The following is a 27,603-nucleotide window of genomic DNA, read 5'->3' on the forward strand; positions in this document are numbered from 1 at the left end:
CGCCCCCTGCGGCAGAGCGTGTGGCGTCACTTCCGGCCTCTCTTTCCTCCGGCCTGGGGCGCGAGCTGGTGAGGGGTTGTCGTGTGTGCTGACCTCCTCGGAACCATGGTGAGTCTGGCCCTGTAGGCCCTTGCCCAAGGGCCGCCGTCCTCGGCCGTCGTCGGCCGTCCCCCGTCGTCCGCTGCCTCATCTGTATCCCAGTGCCGCGGGCTCCCTGTGTCTGTCCCCGGGCCCGCCGCACGTGGCGCAGGCCGCGGCGTGTGGCCTGCGCCGGGCCCGCAGAGGAAGCATGGGCCTGAAGGCCAGCATCTTGTTGTGACTCGATGCTGTGGAGACACAGCCCCAGAACCCCGAGGCTCGGAGCTCACCCCAAGCGGAGAAATTTCTAGTGCACCGGGCGGGTCGACGAGACGGGCTTCGCCCTCCTCTCGGGGCGGAGCCTGGAGCGACCAGAGGGCGAAGATGGCAGCGAGGCCGCAGCGTCCCTTCGTCCTCCTGGCGGTCGTCGTCGCGGGAGTGGCCTACCACCCCGGCCTGCCTTATCCTTAGTTTAAAATCATCTTTGCCATCTTTGGTCTCGCCATACTTACAGTCGATCTCTTTGGGGTAGGATTTTTATTCCTGAAGCGCTTAGAGATCCAAAATGCAATGTCACCTAAGTCCCTCCTTTCGCTTTAAATAAATGACTGCTCCGATGATGGAGAGCTTCATTTGTTTAAAAAAGTACCCTGTGCTGTAAATTAATTTTCTATTAGGTATCTACTTGTAAGTCTAGTGGAAGGCATCTAAGTATGTGTGTTAAAGAATACTGGTATTCAAACTGAGTCTTGGTTTTCCTTTTTAGGCGTCCCTTTCCCTTGCACCTGTTAATATCTTCAAGGCTGGAGCTGATGAAGAGAGAGCAGAGACAGCTCGTCTGGTAAGACTTTATCTCATTCTTATAAAGATAAAGTAGTTTTTTGGTTTTTTTTTAAATTTTAAGACTGTGAAGTTGATTTTGACCATCTCTGATTTTTATTCCAGTCTTCTTTTGTTGGTGCCATTGCCATTGGAGACTTGGTAAAGAGCACGTTGGGACCCAAGGGCATGGTAAGAAAAACAGGGAATTTTAATTTTTTAATGTTGTTTTAGAGCCGTTAGAGATATAACAACTTCTTTTGGATGCTTTTTTATCTTTAAAACTTAACTGTTAATTGTAAAAGTTAAGATATGGATATATACTCCTTACTAAAAATCAAACAGTACCCATATGGCTAGAGTCCCCTTCGATCACTATCCCCAGTGCCACTAACCTCCCCAGTGAAAAACACTGTTACCATTTGGATATAAATCTAACCAGTGTCTTTATTTTTATGTAGATGTACAGGTATTTTATGTATTAGAAGATATTATTTTATATATTCTCCCTGTAATAGGTAACATTGTTTTGTTATGTGATAGATATTATTTGTATGTACTTTTTCTGTAGCTTGGCTTTTTAAATTCCTTTCAGTATAAATAGATATACTGCCTCCTCTCTGCCTGTCAAATAGTATTCTGTATCTTGCTTATTTTATAGTTTGTATTTATTACTGTATTGTGAGGGACCCTTAGTTTGCACCCATCGCTTTTGCTATTACAGTATCAGAACAGCCTTGTTCATGTCTCTCTGTTCTTCTGTTGTCTTTAGGGGTAGACAAAGGTTAGGACACCAAGGTTTGCTTTTGGGGGGGGATGTATTCAATGAAAAAATTTAAATGGATTCTGCCAAATAACCATCCAGAGTATTTACATATTAGCAGTATATGAGAGAGAGTACTGATGAATCTGTGCATTCTTCCAAATGTACTTATATCTTAACTTGAACCAAATATGTTCCTTTTAGGACAAAATTCTGTTAAGCAGTGGACGAGATGCTTCTCTTATGGTAACCAATGATGGTGCAACTATTTTAAAAAACATTGGTGTGGACAATCCAGCTGCTAAAGTTTTAGTTGGTGAGTCAGGATGACATTTTGTTAACATTTGGAAACAATTTTAAATAGGCTGTGTTGACTGTCCTTTCGATTCATTGATTATTTACTTTTTAATTGATTATTATCGTTATTAAAATGCAAGTTTCTAGATGTGGTATATATACACAATGGAATATTTCTCAGCCATAAAAAAGAATGAAATAATGCCATTTGCAGCAACATGGATGGACCTAGAGATTATCGTACTAAGTGAAGTAAGTCAGAGAAAGCAAATACCATATACTATCACTTATATGTGTAATCAGATATGACACAAATGAACCTATCTATGAAACAGGAATAGACTCACATGTACAGAACAGACTTGTGATTGCCAAGGGCGGGGGGGAGGGATGGATTGGGAGTTTGGGATTAGCAGATGCAAACTATTATATATAGAATGGATAAACAACAAGGTCCTATATAGCACAGAGAATTATATTCAGTATTCTGTGTTAAACCATAATGGAAAAGAATATGAAAAAGAATATATATATGTGTACAACTGAACCACTTTGCTGTACAGCAAAAATTAGCACAGCATTGTAAGTGAGCTATACTTCAGTAAAATTTTTTTAAAAAATACAATCTTCTGGGGCTTCCCTGGTGGCGCAGTGGTTGAGGGTCTGCCTGCTGGTGCAGGGGACACGGGTTCGTGCCCCGGTCCAGGAAGATCCCACATGCCGCGGAGCGACTGGGCCCGTGAGCCATGGCCACTGAGCCTGCGCGTCCGGAGCCTGTGCTCCGCAACGGGAGAGGCCACAACAGTGAGAGGCCCGCGTACTGCAAAAAAAAGAAAAACAAAACAAAACAAAACTTCTGGAGTGCCATGTACTTATTGATGGTAAAACTACTGTATTTCGGGCTGAAAAGTTCAAAGAATTTGTCAGGTGAGGAAACCTAGATAAGTGAGATTTAGATTGGTAGTGGATATATTTGGAGAATTAGGTAAGCTACCGAGAAGTAATTTAAAAAGCAGAATTAAATGTAAGTGAGTTAATAACTAGCTTTTTTTTTTCCCCCTAGATATGTCAAGGGTTCAAGATGATGAAGTTGGTGATGGCACTACCTCTGTTACTGTTTTAGCAGCAGAATTACTAAGGGTAAGAATATCTGAGCAACTTCACCTTTGTCTTATTGGGGTTTTTTTGCTACTGTGGTTTTGAGTATCAGAAGTAATCAAGTTCTTACTACAGATTTAGTACTCATGCTTGTCTTCCACTGTTTATTAATAGGAAGCAGAATCTTTAATTGCAAAAAAGATTCATCCACAGACCATTATTGCGGGTTGGAGAGAAGCCACAAAGGCGGCAAGACAGGCTCTGTTGAATTCTGCAGTCGATCATGGGTCGGTATACCAAAATACTACTGTTTCAAACATTTAATGTTTAAATGTTCTTTTCGAAATACACTCAATGTACTGCTCTACTGCTCAGTCTGGAGAGCAGTGAAAAGCATACACAAACATGATTCTGTTGGCTCATCCTGCTGCAATAATAACCAGAAAAACCCCACATTACACCCCAGAGGTAGTAACTAAAGTTAAAGTTTGGTTTTCCAGGGGTTTTTTTGCATGTATAATCACAATAAACAAAATAAATAGTATCATTGTATAGAGGGTTTTTTAGCCTCTTTAACCTAGTTGAATAACTAGAACAGTTTCGAGGTGTCATTGTTCTCTGTAATATTAGTTGTAGTAGAGGTATGCATTTGATTATGTGACTGCTGTAATTCACCTATCTATAATTGGAGATTTGTGTTTCCACAATTTTTAGCTTTATAGTGTTGTGACAGACTGGTTACTTAAAAAGGTAAGTATAATTGCTGGGTCCAAAGATAATGTATGTATTTAAAGGCAATTTTATTTACCTTACAAGTAGTGCTCTAGAAAAAAATTCGTTAATTTACAGTCCCACTAGCTGTATAACAATGCCTCGTTTCCCATGTTCTTGAAATTTTTGTTTGCTTGTGTTTCTCTTTTGGTAGTTTGCCAGCTTGGTGGGGAAAGTAGTATCCTTTAATTTGTATTTCTTGATTACTGGTAAGGTTTAATTTTTTTCATGTGACTTAGAGCCCTGACTGGTTGAGGTGAAAGTCTATTGACAAACAAGTATCTGGATAAATTTTGAAAAGTAAAACAGGGTTGATAACTTCAGAGAAGCATTTTAAGAACCGGCCTGAGTTTTTTTGTTCGTGTTTTGTTTTGCTTTTTTAGCTCTGACGAACTTAAATTCCGTCAAGATTTAATGAACATTGCAGGAACAACATTATCCTCAAAACTTCTTACTCATCACAAAGACCACTTTACTAAGTTAGCTGTGGAAGCCGTTCTCAGACTGAAAGGCTCTGGTAATCTGGAGGCAGTTCATGTCATCAAGAAGCTAGGAGGAAGTCTGGCAGATTCCTATTTAGATGAAGGTATGTACATACTGAATACGGGAAAAGAAGCCTTGAGCAGTTGTTGAAAGCCAAGTACTGAGTGAATCCACTTTTAGTTAGTCAGGACTAGTGACTTTGCAAAGCCAGAAAACTTGTCTGTAAGGACACAAATCATACTGCAACCATTTTTGTCATCTTAATTCAGTTGTTATATTGACAGTGTGCTTGATCTTCTCAAACTATCCCAGCATTTCTTTGATAACCTCTAGGTTTTGCTTTATACCATGAAGTAAGTTAGTCTCTAATAAAGAGAAGTAGTTTTTTTTTTTTTTTTTTTTTTTACTAGAACTCAGCTATTGTCAAATGGCACTTTTTCCCGGATTACATGTATTCTCTAGGAAGGGTCTGGGTAGGTCATACCAGTTAGTTGGCAGGTGTTGAGCATATAGTTTCTGGTGTTCTTGAAGAGTGATAAATGAGTTAGCAACTGCGATTTCCATAATAATAGTATGTTTTGTTCTTAAGAGTGGATTTTTCAAAGCATCTTCACAGTGTATTCACAAAAGAAAGTGTAGGCATTCTATTCTACAGAGAAGGAAAAAACGGGGTAAATTGTGCTTTACAGTTTCTGCTCTACCAGTTAGTGATTTGGAGTCTGGGTTTTATTGCAAAAATGCATGTTGTTTGTCTCTTTCACAGGAGTAACAATTCTGAAAATATTCTTTGTTGAATTTATATGTAAGGGCTGTATACCATTTCTAATAGGTGTTGGTGGAAGGGAAAGATAATTAAAACAAGGATAGCTACCATTGAATGTCTGCTCTGTGCCAGGCATTCTAATAGAAATTTTACTTAAAATATCATTTCTTTCTCATGATGTTGATCCAGTGAGTGAGAATTAAGTTCAGCTGAATAGAGCAGAAAACCCAAGGTGATAATGGCTTAATAAGGTAAAAGTTATATATGTATCTAAAAGAAGCCTGGAGAGATATGCAATACTTAGTTCCTATGATAGTTCCAAATCAGCAGGGCCCTAGGCTGATAGCTAGCATCTCTGCCACTGGTGATATTCCTGTTCATAGATGAGTAGCTGGGGTTGAACAATTTGTCCACGGTTGCATACATAACCTGTAAGCAGCATGAGCATGATTGGGGCCAGGTTTGTCTCACTGCTGTCCATGGCGTTTCATTTTATCACCAGCCTCAGTGTTTAAAAAGTTCACTGACCTCTAGCAATACCCTGTGTAACTGAGTTTTCACAGCTTGTTTTCTTTTTTGTTGGTTTTAAGCTAATGAAAGTGGACTTTAACAGCTTTGCATTGCAACACACACACCTGCAAATGTAATATGTCTCTGAGGCAAGAGATTCAAAATGCTATTGACTCTTTTCTAAAAAATTAATTTGTATTGAAATATAGGTTGCTGTAGAAAAATGCTCTGTTTGACTCTTAATATTTCTACTGTGCTCTTACATTTTCTGTTTCGCATATTATTTTTTAAATGATCTGCTAAATTGAATCTTATGGTCACTGCTCTAGTGGAATGATTTTTAGGTTCTAGGAGCTTGATGAATTGGACTTAAATGCATTCTTTGAAAGAGTAATTTGATAAAGCAGATTACCTTAAAAGATCTATTAACACAGCCTTGAAATATTTAATACAATACTATCCGTATATTATAGGCTTTCTGTTGGATAAAAAAATTGGAGTAAATCAACCAAAGCGAATTGAAAATGCTAAAATTCTTATTGCAAATACTGGTATGGATACAGACAAAATTAAGGTACGTTAAACTACATTTCTTGGAATTCTAATTGCTAGCTGCTGTAAACTTGGGCTGGTAATCAGTTGCACTAAAAAAATCCTTAGAGGGTTTATATACATACGAATGTATATTTATATATATTCTTATATAGTTTCTTAGCTTCTGATTATATATAAGAATATATATTTATATTGTACACATGCATACACACATGCACACATAGTTTTTGGTGTATTTACATTAAACAGTTTAAATATGCTATGAAACTTGTGAGTAAGGAAAGTGATGCTATTTTTTATGCTTTCCTTTGTCGTAGATATTTGGTTCCCGGGTAAGAGTTGATTCTACAGCAAAAGTTGCCGAAATAGAACATGCAGAAAAGGAAAAAATGAAGGAGAAAGTTGAACGTATTCTTAAGCATGGGATAAATTGCTTTATTAACAGGTCTGTGTATGCTTGTGCTAACAATATTTATAATAATCTAAGAAAGGATTGTTTTCTGCAAAGATTTAGGAAAATTCTTTTATATTGAATTTAGTTATTTAGGAAGTGTTTTTTTCCAAATGTAAATAAAATTGTACAGCACGGCATTTGCCTTACAATGATTTCAGTGAAAATTTATGTTAATATACTTTATTAAACCTTTTTGTGTCAACAATAACAGTTTTCTGTTTTGGCAGTTATGTTATTAGTTTGGGCTGTAGTATACCTGTATTTGGAAGAGAGATTTAATTCCACATTAAATGATGGAGGTTTGAAGTAGGAAAAAGCTAATGGTAGCATAGGAATAAAACAAGGATGAAGAGGTGAAAAGTATTAAGAGTTTTAGGGCTTATCTTTAATTTGTGTGAAGAAAATATGTGTAAACCTTCCCCATGTATTCTTAATATTCAGTATCTAAGGTTTTTATGGATTATTTTGAATGGAGAAAAATACCAAGAGAAACAGGGCATTTCAGTGAAAAGGCAGTAGTTAACTTTGAGAGAGATTTACCATTTGATGGAAAATAATTGTTTTAAGCCAAATGTATGTGGACTTTTAGAAGTTAGTTACTAGGGAATTCCCTGGTGGTACAGTGGTTGGGAATCCGCCTGCCAATGCAGGGAACAGGGGTTTGAGCCCTGGTCTGGGAAGATCCCACATGCCGCGGAGCAACTAAGCCCGTGTGCCACAACTACTGAGCCCACGTGCCACAACTACTGAGCCCGTGCGCCTGGAGTCGGTTCTCCACAACAAGAGAAGCCACCACAATGAGAAGCCCGCGCACTGCAACGAAGAGTAGCCCCCGCTCGCTGCAACTAGAGAAAGCCTGTGTGCAGCAACAAGACCCAACGCAGCCAAAAATAAATAAATTTTAGAAAGCAAAAAAGCAAAAAAAAAAAAAAAGCTAGTTTCTAAACTTCTATGAGATCTATGATTCTGATAAGGCACATTTTGCTTAGCAGTGCTTTATACTAGTTATGAAATTTTTTTCTTTGGCTTTTTTTAAGTTACAAACTTTTAAACAGATGTCCTTTTTACTCCTGTTGTACGAGTAACATTTGCTCATTTTGGGAGGTATGAAAGTATAAAGAAGGAACAGAATTCTCCCAGAAATTCTTTTATTAAGTTGATATGTGGTGTGTATGTTGTTAAAGTTTTTCATCTAGTTGTGATCATATAGTATAAACTTTTATAACATGCTTTTCTTACCTAACAGTATATATGTTTTACTTAAGATTGCAAATTTTTCATAATCGGTAAATTGAGATTTACACAAACACTCTCTTCACAGACATTGGAAAGTTTTGTTGTTCTATATAAAAATTCTTACATATATCTTCATTTAATTAATATCTGAATTTTCCTGCTGTAGATTTTCAGGAGTAGAATCAAAGCATATAAACATAGATAAGGGTTTTGTTTTGGTTTTTGTAGTAAATTTATTTTTTAAATTTATTTATTTTTGGCTGCGTTGGGTCTTGTTGCTGCGCACGGGCTTTCTCTAGTTGCACCGAGCTGGGGCTACTCTTCGTTGCGGTGCGTGGGCTTCTCATTGTGGTGGCTTCTCTTGTTGCGGAGCACAGGCTCTAGGCGTGCGGGCTTCAGTAGTTGTGGCTTGTGGGCTCTAGAGCACAGGCTCACCAGTTGTGGCACATGGGCTTAGTTGCTCTGCGGCATGTATGATCGTCCTGGACCAGGACTCGAACCCGTGTCCCCTGCATTTGCAGGCGGATTCTTAACCACTGCGCCACCAGAGGAGCCCATAGATATGGGTTTTGATGCATTACTGCTTAATTGCTTTTCAGAATTATTGGTTCGTTTTATACTGTCAATGGCAATATAAAAAACAATACCCATTTTCAGGACTAACATGGATGCACTAGTATAATTTATAAAGTATTATACAATATTAAGTAAGAAATGTTATCTTGTTCTAATTTGCATTTCTTTGATTACTGGTGAGGTAAAAATATTTTCATGTTTTTAAGTCTAATGTATTTTATCTTGTGAAGTAACCATTTTTAACAGTATTTTTTCATATTTTATTTATAGGCAATTAATTTATAATTATCCTGAACAGCTCTTTGGTGCTGCTGGTGTTATGGCTATTGAGCATGCAGATTTTGCAGGTGTGGAACGCCTCGCTCTTGTCACAGGTATGGGAAAAAAGGCATTAATTTCTAACATAATAATTACTCTTAGATTTACTGAGTGTTAGTGTATTTAACTCATTGCTCAGAGGACAAGGAGATTCCCTTAAGGATCCTAGAATCTAACGTTATTCTGAAATCTGACATACTTTTTGATATCTTTACATTATTTTTAATATACCAAGTTAAATGCCAGCTTCGCCATAGGTGTAGGTTTATTTTTGCTGTGTTGTTTTAAAGATACTACCTTTTCTCACAAACCCACAGGACCACTGTTCTAAATATAGTCGTTTTTTTGTTTTTTGTGTTTTTTTTTTTTTGGCTGCGTCGGGTCTTAGTTGCGGCATGCTGGATCTTTGTTTGTTGTGGCACGCGGGGTTCTCTTCGTTAATGGAGTGCAGTTTAGTTGCCCCGCGGCACGTGGGATCTTAGTTCCCCGACCACGGAACGAACCCGCGTACCCTGCATTGAAAGGCAGATTCTTAACCACTGAACCACCAGGGAGGTCCCCCCAAAAAAGGAGTCTTAAGTCTTACCTAGTTTATTCATTTAATTTTAGTGCTAAGTGAGTAGTTGAATGCTTTGTGCCCTATGTGATAGTGCAGTTGGAATAGTAACCTTTATTGAACATTTAACTATATGCCAGACAGTGGGTCAGATACTTAAGCATTACTTTTGTTAATTTTTTAAAATTTATGAAAGTAATAAATGTTGAATAAGTGTGAAACATTCCAGCAGTGTATGATGAAAAGTTAGTTTACTCCAGTATCCTTCAGTAGAGGTATATGAGTTTTATAATCCCAGTATAGACTAGAAAGTGTGTCTATAGGTATGTCTGCATCAAAGAGACACAGAGTGCAGTTGTTCACTTTTTGTTTTAGTAATGGTTTTTAAAGTAACCTTTAAATAGCCCTTGAAAACTAAGTATAACAGTCTTTATCCTCTAACTTTCAGGTGCTTGAAAATGAATGAATAGGCTGGAAAGTTGGCTTGCTATCTGGCAGTGAGAATTAAGGAGAATGAATGGGGTTTTAGATGTAAAGCCACTAGGAACATCAGATTCAGTTCAGAACTGCTCTGTGTATTAGAAGAAATTATACTAAGTAGATAGTAGGATTGGTCTCATTTCAAAATAACTTCTTAAGCCATTTTTAATAATTTGAGAAGCATAGTGTTCTGACCTAAAAAGAGACATTTTACTTTCATTAATTATTTGGAAGTGGGTTTACCTGATTTAAAAGTTATTGCATACTTGATGTTTAAGGTAATAAAACTTATGATGCTCATGTTTACTTTTAATTCTTCCCTTAATGCAACAGAATTAAAGACATGACATAAGAACTGTGAATGATAGCACATTCGTGGGATAAGTTGATATCATAAGGACTTGATAACATGAAATTGCCACATACACTCAGAAGAAAATTAACTGTACCAAGCACACCAAACTGTATGGCTGTGAAGTAGGCTCCACGGTGGCTCCCATCCTTAGTAACATCTGTTGTCAAGATGTGTGAAATTGCTGCTTGTAAATGTCTAGAAATATTTTGTAAGCAGATGCACATGAATGAGTATAGGATAAGTGAAAATTCTCATAAGCCAAATTGGTCTCATTTGGGGGATATGATGTCCCAAACATCTATTGCGTCTCGCATCTAGACACAAAGCAGTCTCAGGAATTTGCCAACCAAAAGTAAGAAGAGCTTCAGCTATACAGATGATGAGTATAAATTAGTAGAGTTGGGAAGACCAGAGTCCCTTTTATAAATTAATTGTAAAATAGAAATAAAGCATCAATTCAGCAGATTTATCAGTAAGGTGTAGGGAAAGGGGTTGGTTGATGATTGAGGGAATCTATTAAAAGAGAGAGTAATGAGCTAGAGAAAAGGATTAAATTTTATTTATTTATTTTTTGGCCAAGCCGTGTGGCATAAGTTCCCAGATCAGGGATTGAACCCATACCCCCTGCAGTGGAATTGCAGAGTCTTAACCACTGGACTGCCAGGGAAGTCTGAGAAAAGGATTTTAAAATTGAAAACTAACTTTTGCTTAATTAAGAACCAGGAAAGGAAGTGTTTATAGCATGGAAGATGGAGGGAAAATAGGAATAAAAATAATATCTAAGGAATAAAATGAATTTAGTTTTTTGACTTCTCATTAAGTTTGCCCTGGGAAATCCCCAGTATACGTTTCCCCTTTTTTCTAGGCCCAAGTGCTCACTATTTTAAGCAGTTCCTAGTGTCAGTACATCTGTTGATATAATAAGATTAGTCAAATATTTTCATGTTTTGTTTTGGGATATTGGATCATAAGAGTACTGGTCTTCTAGATTGAATTCAGAAGAGAATCTGAATTTAGATTCAGGCTTAAAGGTAAATGTCAGAATCTCAACTGAGGTGGTATTATTATACAGTGTGTGCATATAGGTCTGAAGCCAGATTGCTTGTATTTGGATTTCAGCTTCATATTTGTTCAAACTGTGTAACCTTGGATGAGAAACTAAACATTTCTTTGCCTCAGTTTTACCACTTCTAAATGGGGTGATAAATGAAGCCTGTCTCATTAGGGTTGTTGTGAAGATTAAATAATTAGTTTGTGTGAATTGCTTCAGAGTGCTTGGCGTATAGTAAGCAGTCAACTTAAATATTGTGTTTTCTGTTCATTACTGCTTGTTAGAAAACAAATTTTAAACCTGTTGTGCATTTAATTAAATGTATATTTTTGTTCATAGGTGGTGAAATTGCGTCTACCTTTGACCACCCAGAACTAGTGAAGCTTGGAAGTTGCAAACTTATTGAGGAAGTCATGATTGGAGAAGACAAACTGATTCACTTTTCTGGGGTAGCCCTTGGTGAGTGATTATGTAGATCCGGTTTAGGTTCCTAAATCTTTGGTAGGCTCTTTTGAAGTGAAAGAAACAGTTACTAGTTACTGTAGTTACTAGAATATATGTCTTAATTCTTGAGAAATTCTAATTTCAATCTCTTGAGGGCAGCTTCATGTTAACTTTGTGTTTGTGAACAGTGCATATTCAATATAGTTGTTTTAGATAGCTTAGAACTGTTAGGAATGTGGATTGTTAGCAAAGAGAAGGTAGCAATGGAAGACATGTCAGCTTTCAAAACTGAGTATAACATATATAAGTAATAGAAGGCAGACTTTTATGTTTTATAACTAAGTGTTCACTGTGACATAAGAATATTATTATTTTTTTAACTTTAGGTGAGGCTTGTACCATTGTTCTGCGTGGTGCCACTCAACAAATTTTAGATGAAGCAGAAAGATCTTTGCATGATGCTCTTTGTGTTCTTGCCCAAACTGTGAAAGATTCTAGAACAGTTTATGGAGGAGGTAAGCATTTGAAAAATATTGAACATATTTTATTTTTTGAAGTGTAGTAGTGGCTTCTGGCTTTAAGGTTTCTTATAGGCACTTCATATTGTCTTTGCACTTAATTGTTAATGCTTAATATATCTTAAGGGAAGTCTAATTTAGTGTCTTGGAGACAACTAAGCATAATGATATGTTCTTGGATTTTTAATCTGTAGGCTGTTCTGAGATGCTGATGGCTCATGCTGTGACACAGCTTGCAAGTAGAACACCGGGCAAAGAAGCTGTTGCAATGGAGTCTTACGCTAAAGCACTGAGAATGGTAAGTTAATGAAAAAGAGAGCCTTGAATTTAAATTTTGTAGGTATTGATGGTTTTTTAATGAATCCATTCTTCTCTCTTGGGCAGAAAATACTTAACTTTCTTGGCTTTAAGAATTGGTTCATACTGCTTAAATTTGATTTTGGAGTCTATCCTCCTTATGAGCAGTAATTAAAAGGAAGCAGATTTTACATTGTTTCTAAATGTATAATTTTAGAAAGCTTTTCTTATAGTTAGTAAATTAACATTCTTTTAGTAGAATAGTTACCATGTCTTCTTCACTTCATAGTTGCCAACTATCATAGCTGACAATGCAGGCTATGACAGTGCAGATCTGGTGGCACAGCTCCGAGCGGCCCATAGTGAAGGCAATACAACTGCTGGACTGGGTAAGAAATTAATTGGGACCATGTGGTCTTTTTTTTGTTTTGGCTGCATTGGGTCTACGTTGCTGCACATGGGCTTTCTCTAGTTGTAGCAAGTGAGGGCTACTCTTTTTTTTTTTTTGCGGTACGCGGGCCTCTCACTGCTGTGGCCCCTCCCCCTGTGGAGCGCAGGCCCAGCAGCCATGGCTCACGGGCCCAGCCGCTCCGCGGCACGCGGGATCTTCCCAGACCGGGGCACGAACCCGTGTCCCCTGCATCGGCAGGCGGACTCTCAACCACTGCGCCACCAGGTTAGCCCGAGGGCTACTCTTTGTTGAGGTGCGCAGGCTTCTCTTGTTGCAGAGCACAGGCTCTAGGCACATGGGCTCAGTAATTGTGGCACGTGGGCTCAGTAGTTGTGGCTCAGGGGCTCAGTACTAATGGCACATGGGCTTAGTTGCTCCGTGGCATGTGGGATCTTCCCAGACCAGGGCTCAAACCCATGTCCCCTGCATTGGCAGGTGTATTCTTCACCACTGCGCCACCAGGGCAGCTCCTGTGATAGTTGTTCAGAGTAGCTCTTGACCAGGTTCTTTTATTTTTTTTTATTTTTTAAAAAAGATGAATTCTCATAATAACTATATAAAAGATTCCTGTGACCCTTGCCTTTATAGCCATTATACATTCTAGAAAAATGTTTAACTTCATAATCTCTACACTGTCAAAATTTTATTATTCCTTAAGGGGGGGTGTAACATTAGTTAGAAGATTTTTAACTTGTTTGTTATATAATGACTGTTGGATTTAAATATATAAAAACAGTACTTATATTCTCAAATAAGTGTAAACTTTACTGTATCTCTTATAATCAGTATTAACTCCTAATCTCACAGTAAACTTATTCTGAGACATTCTTGAGAGTAGATCTCTGATACGTAACGTAAAAATGGCCAAAAAGAGGACTTAATTCAGATGGGTTGGAAAATTTCCCAACAAAATGTCTAGGACATAAAAGGAACAGTTTTAGAGGGTAGATAGTCCTGCCACTGGACAAGAGAGAGGTTAATGAATAATCTGTCAGAAGATGAAGGGGGATTCTAATAAGAAAAGTAGATGAGTTCTAAATTCTCTTCCAGTTCTTAAGAATCCATGGTGTGTTCAGTGATGAGCAAATTTTCTGCAGTTTTATTTGTAGATAGAGAAAGATGGGTGATATAGTGTTGTGTAGAAATTTTTCATTATTTGACATAGTTACTCTCCACTGATATAGATGATCAGTAGTTGACCTTTCAGTTTTCTAAAAGGCTTTCCTTGAGTGATAGTCTGATGAGAATGCTCCAACTAAATTGAGTAGTTAGTTGTAATCTTATATTTTATAAGTCAGGATTAATTTTGTAACATCATTAGATACGTTTTGATACTTTAGTTGTTAAGATTAGTTGTTTATTTAGTAAATACCTTCCAGATATGAAGGAAGGTACCATTGGAGATATGGCAATGCTGGGTATAACAGAAAGTTTCCAAGTGAAGCGACAAGTTCTTTTAAGCGCAGCTGAAGCAGCAGAGGTGATTCTGCGTGTGGACAACATCATCAAGGCAGCACCAAGGTATCGTAACACTTTAAAGAACATTTCTTAGGAAAAATTAACATGGAAACAAAAAATAGGTATATTTTTGATAATTGTAGTTGATGGGAAGTGGAGCCATTTTGTTACAGTATTTTGCAAGTTATTTAAAATATGTAATCACAACTCTTAGATTTAAGCCAGAAAAGCTTAGGTGGGGAGAAGGGTGTGGGTAACACAGGGTAGCCCTCAAGATTGGAAGGGCACATAAAAAGCCAGGCTTGGGAAGGTCAAAAACCAGAGAACTTGGGGGTGGGCGTGTAGTATTAAGAACTGATGTCTGTTTACCAGGATGAATTGGCTTCAGTCATTTTCTGTCCTGGGTACACTTTTTCATATATACATTCTTAAGCACATAATATGCAGAGTTCCCTACGTGTTCCTATTCCAGCAGCATTTTTTTTTCTTCTTTTTTTTTATGCCGTGCCATGTGGCATGCAGGATCTTAGTTCCCTGAGCCCTCGCCCCCTGCAGTGGAATCGTGGAGTCTTAACCACTGGACCGCCAGGGAAGTCCCTCCGGCAACTTTTCTGAGATGAAAATTCTTTTAAAAACTCATTCACACAAAAATGATTAAGTGGCCAGAGAAATCTTAACATTTGAAGATTCAGTTAATAATTTTAATTAATTAAATTAACTACTAAATGCTAATTAGTGTTACAAAAACCATTTATTTTACCTGTTATTGGAAGTTCAGGGAGAGGGAGGGGGATGGTGGCTTGGACCAGTAGGCAGAGGTGAAGGTGGTGAGAAGGGATTGATAATAGATCTATTTTTGAAGGTAGAGCCGGCAGGATTTGATGATGGGTTGGATATAAGGTCTGTGAGGAAAGGGATTGGATAATTCAAGGGTGTTTTGGGGGGGGGGTGTCTTATAAGGTTTTTATTCAGAGTGCCTTAATAATTGCCACATTTCTCCAATATGTTAAACACACTTCCATTTCTTCAAGGATAGAGAAAAAAAAAAGAAAAATTCTAAATAAATTTCATCAGAAAAATCTGAATTGTGTTTTAACATGACAATATTAAGCATTTTTAGTTCAGGAATAAAACATGGAAATTCCCAGCAAACAAAACAACAGTTACAAACCAGAAAAAAAGTACTGGGGCACGTAATTCAAGGTTTTTGTTGAGAAAAATAAGAGTTTCTCTTAGGTGGGGGAAGGCTTTGGGAGGGAAGATGGGGGTTTTCCATTTTGGACATTTGAGATGTCTGTTGAGAAAGCAGTTAGTTGGATAGTTGAGTCTGTAGTTCAGGGGAGAATTTCGAGCTGTAGTTATAAATTTAGGAGTTGTTAGCCTGTACATGTTATATAAGGCCATGAGACTGACTGAGTCCCCAAGAGTGAACGTAGCTAAAGAAGGGAAAGGGTTTTTTTTAGGACTGAGTGCTTGAGAATTCCAGTAATAAGTTTGGGAAGATTCAGAGCAACCATCAAGGGTCACTAAGAAGGATTGTGAAGTATAGATAATTATTAAACTGGATGATGGATACATGAGGATTCGTTATACAACCTCTACTTTTATACATACTTTTGAAATTTCGCATAATACAAAATTCTAAGGTTGGGGGTGCAGGGTGCCACTGAGGTAGGAGGAAAACCAAGGAAATGTGTGTCCCAGAAGCCAAATTAAGGAAGTATTTGGGGAGTGATCAACTGCCAACATGATGCAAATAGGTCGAGTAAGATAAGGACTGAAAATTGATCCTAAAAATTCGATTTAGCAACAGAGGTCGTTGGTAGTCTTAACGAGCAGTTTTAGTGGAATAGACGGGGCAAAAGTCTGAAGTAAATTCGATAGAGGCTGGGAAAAGAGGAGTTGGAGGAAATGTATGTAGACTGCTTCTTCGGGGAGTGTATTGTGAATGGGAGCAGAGAAGTGGGATAGTAGTTAGAGGAGGTGTGGGTCATTACTGTGAAAATTCAGTGTGTGTAAGTGGGAGCAGTTCCATAGAGGAAATGATCGATGCAGAAGAGGGGTGCAGTCCACCAGCAGCTGCTGGATCTGGAGAACAAGAGGAGGACAGGAGGGAAGTAGGAGTGTTAATAGGAAAGTATGCCCTAAGTGGACTAAGTTCTTTGTGCAGAATCCTGCAGCACTCCTTTCATTGGCTTTCTTCTATGAATGGCAACTGTCCTCTTACTATTAAAGGAAGGAAAGAGTAGAAAATAATGATTTGGATGTGGAGAGAAAAGCTGAAATACTATTCAAATCTACTGTCGTGAGTGGAAAGGACTGGGCTGAAAAATCTAGATTCTCTGCTCCTGGTATTGGGAGGATAGGGTAATAAGGAGCACTCATATTTTGAAATGGAAAAATAGTGAGGGAAGGAAAAGTTGACACGGTTTTCCTGGAAGCAGTGCTGCCAAAGATGGTTAAATACAGTTACAGTTTCTGTTGTCTTCTAGCAGAATGATAGCAAAAGGAAACTGAGTTCTATAAGTAAAATTTTCTGACTTGGGAGCAAGGTCACGTAGCTGCACCCACCCTCAGAAATCTTTGTAATACCTTAGTACCCTCAACGACATTTGAAATACAAACTATAGTACCTCGTTTGATCTGATATCACTGTTCTCAAAGTTTAAGTGTCTTTTAAATATATTAGAAATTCTTCTTAGGAAAAATTAACATGGAAACAAAAAATAGGTATATTTTTGATAATTGTAGTTGATGGGAAGTGGAGCCATTTTGTTTAGATAACAGTATTTTGCAAGTTATTTAAAATATGTAATCACAACTCTTAGATTTAAGCCAGAAAAGCTTAGGTGGGGAGAAGGGTGTGGGTAACACAGGGTAGCCCTCAAGATTGGAAGGGCACATAAAAAGCCAGGCTTGGGAAGGTCAAAAACCAGAGAACTTGGGGGTGGGCGTGTAGTATTAAGAACTGATGTCTGTTTACCAGGATGAATTGGCTTCAGTCATTTTCTGTCCTGGGTACACTTTTTCATATATACATTCTTAAGCACATAATATGCAGAGTTCCCTACGTGTTCCTATTCCAGCAGCATTTTTTTTTCTTCTTTTTTTTTATGCCGTGCCATGTGGCATGCAGGATCTTAGTTCCCTGAGCCCTCGCCCCCTGCAGTGGAATCGTGGAGTCTTAACCACTGGACCGCCAGGGAAGTCCCTCCGGCAACTTTTCTGAGATGAAAATTCTTTTAAAAACTCATTCACACAAAAATGATTAAGTGGCCAGAGAAATCTTAACATTTGAAGATTCAGTTAATAATTTTAATTAATTAAATTAACTACTAAATGCTAATTAGTGTTACAAAAACCATTTATTTTACCTGTTATTGGAAGTTCAGGGAGAGGGAGGGGGATGGTGGCTTGGACCAGTAGGCAGAGGTGAAGGTGGTGAGAAGGGATTGATAATAGATCTATTTTTGAAGGTAGAGCCGGCAGGATTTGATGATGGGTTGGATATAAGGTCTGTGAGGAAAGGGATTGGATAATTCAAGGGTGTTTTGGGGGGGGGGTGTCTTATAAGGTTTTTATTCAGAGTGCCTTAATAATTGCCACATTTCTCCAATATGTTAAACACACTTCCATTTCTTCAAGGATAGAGAAAAAAAAAAGAAAAATTCTAAATAAATTTCATCAGAAAAATCTGAATTGTGTTTTAACATGACAATATTAAGCATTTTTAGTTCAGGAATAAAACATGGAAATTCCCAGCAAACAAAACAACAGTTACAAACCAGAAAAAAAGTACTGGGGCACGTAATTCAAGGTTTTTGTTGAGAAAAATAAGAGTTTCTCTTAGGTGGGGGAAGGCTTTGGGAGGGAAGATGGGGGTTTTCCATTTTGGACATTTGAGATGTCTGTTGAGAAAGCAGTTAGTTGGATAGTTGAGTCTGTAGTTCAGGGGAGAATTTCGAGCTGTAGTTATAAATTTAGGAGTTGTTAGCCTGTACATGTTATATAAGGCCATGAGACTGACTCCCCAAGAGTGAACGTAGCTAAAGAAGGGAAAGGGTTTTTTTTAGGACTGAGTGCTTGAGAATTCCAGTAATGCCTGTACATGTTATATAAGGCCATGAGACTGACTGAGTCCCCAAGAGTGAACGTAGCTAAAGAAGGGAAAGGGTTTTTTTTAGGACTGAGTGCTTGAGAATTCCAGTAATAAGTTTGGGAAGATTCAGAGCAACCATCAAGGGTCACTAAGAAGGATTGTGAAGTATAGATAATTATTAAACTGGATGATGGATACATGAGGATTCATTATACAACCTCTACTTTTATACATACTTTTGAAATTTCGCATAATACAAAATTCTAAGGTTGGGGGTGCAGGGTGCCACTGAGGTAGGAGGAAAACCAAGGAAATGTGTGTCCCAGAAGCCAAATTAAGGAAGTATTTGGGGAGTGATCAACTGCCAACATGATGCAAATAGGTCGAGTAAGATAAGGACTGAAAATTGATCCTAAAAATTCGATTTAGCAACAGAGGTCGTTGGTAGTCTTAACGAGCAGTTTTAGTGGAATAGACGGGGCAAAAGTCTGAAGTAAATTCGATAGAGGCTGGGAAAAGAGGAGTTGGAGGAAATGTATGTAGACTGCTTCTTCGGGGAGTGTATTGTGAATGGGAGCAGAGAAGTGGGATAGTAGTTAGAGGAGGTGTGGGTCATTACTGTGAAAATTCAGTGTGTGTAAGTGGGAGCAGTTCCATAGAGGAAATGATCGATGCAGAAGAGGGGTGCAGTCCACCAGCAGCTGCTGGATCTGGAGAACAAGAGGAGGACAGGAGGGAAGTAGGAGTGTTAATAGGAAAGTATGCCCTAAGTGGACTAAGTTCTTTGTGCAGAATCCTGCAGCACTCCTTTCATTGGCTTTCTTCTATGAATGGCAACTGTCCTCTTACTATTAAAGGAAGGAAAGAGTAGAAAATAATGATTTGGATGTGGAGAGAAAAGCTGAAATACTATTCAAATCTACTGTCGTGAGTGGAAAGGACTGGGCTGAAAAATCTAGATTCTCTGCTCCTGGTATTGGGAGGATAGGGTAATAAGGAGCACTCATATTTTGAAATGGAAAAATAGTGAGGGAAGGAAAAGTTGACACGGTTTTCCTGGAAGCAGTGCTGCCAAAGATGGTTAAATACAGTTACAGTTTCTGTTGTCTGCTAGCAGAATGATAGCAAAAGGAAACTGAGTTCTATAAGTAAAATTTTCTGACTTGGGAGCAAGGTCACGTAGCTGCACCCACCCTCAGAAATCTTTGTAATACCTTAGTACCCTCAACGACATTTGAAATACAAACTATAGTACCTCGTTTGATCTGATATCACTGTTCTCAAAGTTTAAGTGTCTTTTAAATATATTAGAAATTCTGAGTAATTTGCAGTAAAGAAACATGAGTAATTTTGTTTAACTCAGCCTTCCCAAATGTTCTGGGCTATGCACTTCTTTTCAAACTCATTATTAACCTCCAGGGAATTAACTTTTAAGATCAGTGCTTTGTGACAGCTGCTTGATAACTTTTTCTATATTGACATCCTTCGGTCATAAGAGGTTGGAAGGTTTATCTCTTTATGATCCCAATATGCTGTACTCTCTGGATCTGTTTTTATGCTTTTTCTTCTTCTCTTAAGTGTTGTGCTTGCCTCTAGAAGCAGTGTTTCCACAGTCATTAAGTAAAAAATTTCGCTAGTATCCCTACCACGCCCCCTTCCTGATTCACTATGTATGGTCACGAGAGAATAAAAGTTTAACATCACAGATGTGAGAGGTACTATTGGCACACTTTAGTGAATTACCTAACCCCATCACCAGCTTATCTACTGGCATTTGTTTTTGTTCATTTAGAATAGTGATCCAGAGGTTTTAATTTAGAAACTCCAAAGCGTTGTCATTTTACAACTTCCGATTGAGAGAACCATCTTTGACTAATTTAGTAAAATTCACTAACGTATTGGTTAAAAACATGAATTAACCATTTTCTGGAGAATACATATTTGGTAAGTAGGTTGTTTGGATGAGAATCTGAGAACTGCTGAATACCTACAGGCCTTCACATTCCACAGATTTTTCCTGTCCTCTTACTAATACAATAATTAAGGGATGTTAATTGTGAGGTAGAAACATTCTGTTTATACATTTAAAATTGGTTTTAGTAAAAGTAGGGTTTATAGCTGTGTTTGTATTTAATATAGACCTTTGGTTACAGTCATGCTTTTCATTTTCACCGTTGCCTTTGTTTTCTTAACTGTACGTTTTATGATTCTTGCAGGAAACGTGTCCCTGATCACCTCCCCTGTTAAGCATTCCCATATGCTCTTGAGCTCTGGAGCAGTTCATAGTAAAGTTGTGTTTGAAAGACTTTGACCTCCTGAAAGAAGACTATAGAATTGAAGTTTACCTGTGGCTGTTATATCCTTAAGATTGGACATTTAACTGACCTTCTATTTTAACATGGGTCTAATTTATTTGCTATTTCATTTTCCATAAAATTCAGTTGATTTAAGAGTTCATTTCTCATACTGTGCATCAAAATAAAAATTTGAACAGTTACCTAGTTCTTACCTGACTTTAGTGATTTGTATCCCGTTTTAACTACTTAATGGGAGTGAGTGATTACAGTTTCAGTGTAGAGTTTCCAGCTTAACTAATGATTGATGTTACACATTTTTGAAAAAAATTATCCTGATTAATATAAGTCCAAGTGAGATGTGATAAGCTTACATTAATCTTTTGATTCTCAGTCATACATAACATTTATTAACCATTTTGTTTTGTGGAAGTACCATATACTTTAGTACTCTTCCAATTTTCTGTAGTCTAAGTACTGTCTCTTACATAGGAAAACATTTATGGTGGCTTCTGTTACTTCAAGTGTGAAAGAGTTATATTTTAAATGTTGATAGCTGCAAGCTGCTTCAGGCACCTCTGATATTTTATAGAGTATGGATATAGTTAGACGTAGCATTGTTGTTTGTTGTTTTGTTAGGGTTTTTTGTTTTTGGCAAATGGATCCTAGATAGAGTGTAAGTCTGTGCTGAGTTTGATGGTTTAAATGTGAATTTAGATTGGAGGTTATTGATTTGTCAGTATACAGCAGAATGCACAAGAAATTAAACGAAAGCCCAGCAGTAGTTTTTACTGGGTATCTCTGCTAGCATCACGGAGAGACATTTTATTCGCACAGAGGAGCGAAAGTGTTTTCAAAGAAGCACTGATAAACCAACCTGTTCTGTTTTTGTCTAAAAGTGTGTCTCAGCATTTTAATACTACTTTGTAGAAGCTATGAAAACTGGAAAAATTTGGTTTTTGTTGTGATACTAGTTTATATCCTCCAACGTTCACATAAAGGAGAAACTTCTGAGATGAAGATCATCAGAGAATTACACAGATTTTTACTTTTTTCACTTTTAGAAACATAGCAGTACGTTTGCTATGTAATTTTTTTTTTTTTTTTTTTTTTTTTTTTTTTTTTTTTTTGGTGGTACGCGGGCCTCTCACTGTTGTGGCCTCTCCCGTTGCGGAGCACAGGCTCCGGACGCACAGGCTCAGTGGCCATGGCTCACGGGTCCAGCTGCTCCGTGGCATGTGGGATCTTCCCGGACCGGGGCACGAACCCGTGTCCCCTGCATCGGCAAGCGGATTCTCAACCACTGCGCCACCAGGGAGGCCCTATGTAATTTTTTAAAGTACTTTATCACACATCATAACATCATTGTTCATCCCACAACTCAGATAGGTGGAACAGTTGGGCATATCGTGATCTAGAAAATGTGCAGAGGTTTCAGTGGGAGAGGTAGGTGGGTTTAAACATTTGTCCTGAGGGACCAGGTAGCTTGGAGTAGGATTTTAATCTAAAGTGTATTTGGGCTCATTTTCTCCAAAGGTCTTAAAAAGGATACACCAGTAAGTATTAAAGTTAATCTAAAAAGAGGTAGAAATGTGGGAGCTTAATTGTATATCCAAGAATACACCCATGCTTCTTTTCCTCTGAATTCATATCCTTTGAAGCCGTTAACAGATTTTTTTCATCATAGGCCTAGAATATCCCGAGTTCACAAATTACAAAGTTTTTTCCATTTCAGAGGTAAAGTACCAACCTAGGGCCCTCTAATTCCTATAAGAGTTTTAAGATGGAGTTTCTTTTAACTCAGAAACAGCAGTTATGGAAGCAGTGAGTTTTTATTTTCGCAAGGCTTTTGTGACATAGAAATGGAGATTTTTGTAATGTACATTAACAGGTAACTGTGTAGAAATTGTCTTAAGTGCTTAGAATTTTAAAATCCATTTTAGTAGCCTTCTGTTTTTCTTTGAAGAAGGATAATATGTGTGCTGGTTTTTCTTTTAGTCTCCTCAAGTCAGAATCCATTCTTTACCTGCTTGGAGGCCATGGGACTTAGCCTTGCTAACTGCCTCACAGCTCCCTGTGGACTGGTTTCCTGTGGTTTAATTCAGGAGGCACTGGTAGGATATGGGGAGAGGGAATTGGTATTTTCTTCCTGGTTTTGCTCTTTGTCTCTGGAGTTGGCTGCATCCCTGCGAGACCTATCAGTATAGCTCTCTGGGCAAGCCCTCATTTCATGACTCAGCTCTTACTGCATTTTGGTAACATTTCTGTTCCCACTTCACTCAGCCTTATGGGTGGGGCTGGCGGCTGCTGTGACTCATGCCAGATACAATCACTTGTATTACCCCGATCTTTCTCCCCTTAATTCTGTTTAGTAACAGTTCCTTTGTGAAAAGTCTCTTTGTAAATCGTATGAGGTGAACGCATTTTCTTGTCAGGACCCTGACTCATAGAAGTCAATAGAATACTTTGTATGAAATTCTTTTCCGAAGTCTGCCCTGTCTTGTACCTACTCTGGTGTTTTAGAGTATTGCTAGAGCAGAAATGTAAAGAGGACTTAACCTTTTTTTTTTTTTTTTTTTTTTTTTTTTTTGTGGTATGCGGGCCTCCCTCTGTTGTGGCCTCTCCCGTTGCGGGGCACAGGCTCCGGACGCACAGGCTCAGCGGCCATGGCTCACGGGCCCAGCCGCTCCGCGGCATGTGGGAATCCTCCCAGACCGGGGCGCGAACCCGGTTCTCCTGCATCGGCAGGCGGACGCGCAACCACTGCGCCACCAGGGAAGCCCCCTTTTTTTTTTTTTACAAACCCTTGTGTCGAGGGCTGACCTTTTTTTAATCATAGTGTTATTGTAGAACGTTGTTGATTCCCAATATGAATAAAGATTTTTAAATTGTGAGCGGTACATAACACCTCTTTCAAAGAGGTATTGAAAAAACTATATGAATAAATTTACACAAGACCCTGAGGATAGTGCCTGACCTACAGTAGTGCTCCGTAAGTGTCAGTGTGTCCCCCTGTCCTGTGGCCTTGGTGCAGGATAAAAATCTCCAAAATTCAAGTAATGTGGTCGAATTATACCAGCCACTGGGGATTCAAAGGTAAATATCACCTGTTTTGTGTTCTCAGAAGTGGACAGTCCAGAAAGGGGGAAAAGCATGTAAACTTACTTGTGGGTTTTTTTTGTGTTTTTTTTTTTTTTTTTTTTTTTTAATTTTTGCACTACGCGGGCCTCTCACTGTTGTGGCCTCTCCCGTTGCGGAGCACAGGCTCCGGACGCGCAGGCTCAGCGGCCATGGCTCACGGGCCCAGCCGCTCCGCGGCATGTGAGATCTTCCCGGACCGGGGCACGAACCCGTGTCCCCTGCATCGGCAGGCGGACTCTCAACCACTGCGCCACCAGGGAAGCCCTTACTTGTTTTTTAATGGCATTAATATTCTTTCTAAGAAAGAGTACAAGGTGTATCTTTTTTTTTTTTTTTTTTTTACAGTGGCAAAGGCAGTAAATTATCTAGCAGACACACACCCATGTCTTCAGTCTCATGTCCCTTGCCCTCATGACACGAATGGGTTTAGTGCCAAGGAATAGTCTCACATTTTCATGTACTTTGGTGATTTTGCAAATTCTAGAATAACAGGCAGAGGGCAAAGTATATTCGTTTAGAAGTTTAAAAAAATGAATCCTTGGTAATCATATCTGTTTTCCTGTATATGTAAACCAGAAGTGTTTGACCACTTTGCAGTTATATTTCTTATATTCAAGACTAGAGATAATATTGAAAATTTTACTGAGAGAGAAAAAACTTTTTTTGTTATTTCCTTCAAACAAGGAGTTATACTGATTGTACGGTAAATAAAATATTGTACTGCCATGGTATAACACTTAGTAAAAGAACATGTTAAGTAAACATTAGCCATCACCTGCCAATCACTGTTCCATGCACTTCATACACAGTAATTTGTTTAAACCTGACAGGGCCCTGAGGCAGAAACTGTTACCACCTTATTGATGACAAAACTGAGGCACACAGGTAGGTAACTGACCAGTAAATGTAGGTGTTTTTTTTTTTTTTTTTTTTTTTTACAGTGGCAAAGGCAGTAAATTATCTAGCAGACACACACCCATGTCTTCAGTCTCATGTCCCTTGCCCTCATGACACGAATGGGTTTAGTGCCAAGGAATAGTCTCACATTTTCATGTACTTTGGTGATTTTGCAAATTCTAGAATAACAGGCAGAGGGCAAAGTATATTCGTTTAGAAGTTTAAAAAAATGAATCCTTGGTAATCATATCTGTTTTCCTGTATATGTAAACCAGAAGTGTTTGACCACTTTGCAGTTATATTTCTTATATTCAAGACTAGAGATAATATTGAAAATTTTACTGAGAGAGAAAAAACTTTTTTTGTTATTTCCTTCAAACAAGGAGTTATACTGATTGTACGGTAAATAAAATATTGTACTGCCATGGTATAACACTTAGTAAAAGAACATGTTAAGTAAACATTAGCCATCACCTGCCAATCACTGTTCCATGCACTTCATACACAGTAATTTGTTTAAACCTGACAGGGCCCTGAGGCAGAAACTGTTACCACCTTATTGATGACAAAACTGAGGCACACAGGTAGGTAACTGACCAGTAAATGTACAAAGGTAGGATGTGATCTCAGGTAGTTTGAAGGGCCATGCTCTTAACCATCATAGTACACTGCCTCCAGGTTACTGTGTGTAGGATATGGGCTTTTAGTTGATTTTTAGAGCACAAGCTGACTTTTCAAGTGTGAAATTGCAAACTTAGTATTGTTTTAGGACAAAAACAAACCTCGGGAACGTCCTTAAAATCCACGTTAAAGATTTTAGTTGGCATTGTGGAAGCTAAAATCCTACATAAACTTCTGGAAGAGATTTTCCGCTCATGCACTTTGGGTTTCAGGACTTTTAAAAGTAAAAATGTTGGGGATTCCCTGGTGGTCCAGTGGTTAAGACTCGGCGCTATCACTGCCATGGCCCGGGTTCAATCCCTGGTTGGGGAACTAAGATTTTCGCAGGTCGTGCAGTGCACCAAAAAAAAAAAGTAAAAAAGTTAACGTTTGGTGCTTCAGCATTTTTCCCTTTTTAAGTTTATAGTTATGTTAGAATTTCAAGAAAACATCAGAGGGTTATGGAAATGTAAATATGCATTTACATAGTCAATTTATAAAATTGATTGAAATCCTATAGTGAAAACTTGGACAGCAAAATTCGTGGTGAACACTTAACCATGTTGTTTAAGAAGTGTTTATTTGTTGTGTATTGGTTATTTTAGAACAAAGTTTAATTATGTGTCAGAATGTTTATAATTTGATATCTGTTTCAGACTAGTTAGCTCATTAGATGAAAATTCTATAGGTCAAATGGCTACAGCTTATGGCTTCCTTGGAAAAAGTGGGCCCCTTAATCTTAGGAGGGGGAAGAGAGGGTCAAAAGAAAATTATAGCCATTGTGAAGGATGAGCTATGATACAGCTCAGAAGGCAGTCTTGTTGGCGGAAAGTTTCTAGTATCAACTGAGTATAGTGTAATTGCAGTCATTAGGAATGAGTAAATAGACTAAATCCTAGCTGTCTAATAGAAATCTGGACTCATTATTAAAGGAGTTAAGTATTTGACAATTAAGTGATTAAAAGGACCCTTTGGCAGTCTGATCAATGGGTTGTAGATACTCTACAGACTGGGAGGTGGTGCCAGGAAGAGATTATGTGAAACCATGAAACTTTCTTCCTCTGGTTTAGCAAGAAATAATTGTGGTAGGAAAACATGAAAATAGTCTGCTGTATAATGTCATTTTAGAACCAAACTTTGTTGGGTTAAGATGCTTTTATGGCAAAAGTACTTTTTAAAAGCTAAATTCAATATGTTTTAGTTAAGATGACACTTTTGTGTCCTTGACTGCTGAAAGAGTTCAAGAACATAAAAGGATTGTGTTACTAAACTACCCACTGACAGCAGTTTGTTTAAAATTGATGTATTCATGGGGAGAAGAAAAGGTCATAATTAACATACTTCAGAGAAATAGCGGCCTGAATACCTAGGTTTATACACCGACCATCAAAAGATTTTATCTACAAAAATCAAAACATATCAGAGCAAGGGCAGAGGTACTGAGGCTGAAGAGGCAGACACTTCCTATATATACCACAACCTGCAATTCCAATTTCCAAATGCTTGTTGCAAGCGAACAGATTTCTCACCTACAACTTTTAACCCAATATGATTCTGGAAATGTGGTCCCTGCATGGCAAGAGATTCAATTCAATTCTGGTTCATTACGTGAGTAAACAGGAGGGCTCTGCTCCACAGAGGCAGCCAGTCACAACGAGGCTTGATTTTGATGTAACTGCACTGCCAAGGAGAGGTTCTGTTTTCTAGATGACTTTCAGCATTGCCAGTGACAGTGTACAGGTGGGAGCAGACCTTTGGCCAAATCTTCAAGGAAAATGAGCGAAATCAGCATGAACCACTGTCAAGTTTAAAGTGGCAGCTGGATTCCACCAGGAGGCATTGGCAGCAGGAGTGTCTTCTCAGCAGCCACTAAATTTCAGGGGAAAAGCTTCTTGAGCCTTTGCAACAACGAAGAGTCTGAATCGGACTGACTAGGTAGACATGTCATTTTTAAGTGGCCTGGATCGGTAATGTCTTCTTACCTATGGTCATTCATAGTAAGAAAATAATCCTGCAAAGGGCTGGCGACAGGCCCCCTGAACTTTTAGATGAGCTCTGTAACAAATACCTTATTTGAGGGGCTCATTGGCCTCATGACCATCCACTCCTGGAGACTGGAGGAGGCCAAAGGGTCCCCAGCCTTTCTTGCTCTTCAGTGTTTCAAAATACCTGCTTGGAGAG

General features: G+C 38.4%; 1 protein-coding gene across 1 annotated transcript; it reads left to right on the forward strand.

Annotated features, from left to right (window-relative positions):
• The first annotated feature begins 7 nt into the window (after positions 1-7).
• Positions 8-20,938, forward strand: CCT2 (chaperonin containing TCP1 subunit 2). The gene is made up of 16 exons (XM_024122889.3): positions 8-108; positions 845-919; positions 1,024-1,089; positions 1,865-1,976; positions 3,021-3,097; positions 3,230-3,342; positions 4,210-4,412; positions 6,056-6,156; positions 6,455-6,582; positions 8,674-8,777; positions 11,503-11,622; positions 11,994-12,122; positions 12,320-12,423; positions 12,712-12,811; positions 14,253-14,394; positions 20,647-20,938. The coding sequence occupies exons 1-16, from the start codon at positions 106-108 to the stop codon at positions 20,675-20,677; spliced, it is 1,608 nt and encodes a 535-aa protein (XP_023978657.1). The 5' UTR covers positions 8-105; the 3' UTR covers positions 20,678-20,938.
• The last annotated feature ends 6,665 nt before the right edge of the window (positions 20,939-27,603 follow it).

Source organism: Physeter macrocephalus, chromosome 6 (assembly GCF_002837175.3).
Source record: "Physeter macrocephalus isolate SW-GA chromosome 6, ASM283717v5, whole genome shotgun sequence".
NCBI classification, from domain to species: Eukaryota; Metazoa; Chordata; class Mammalia; order Artiodactyla; family Physeteridae; genus Physeter; species Physeter macrocephalus.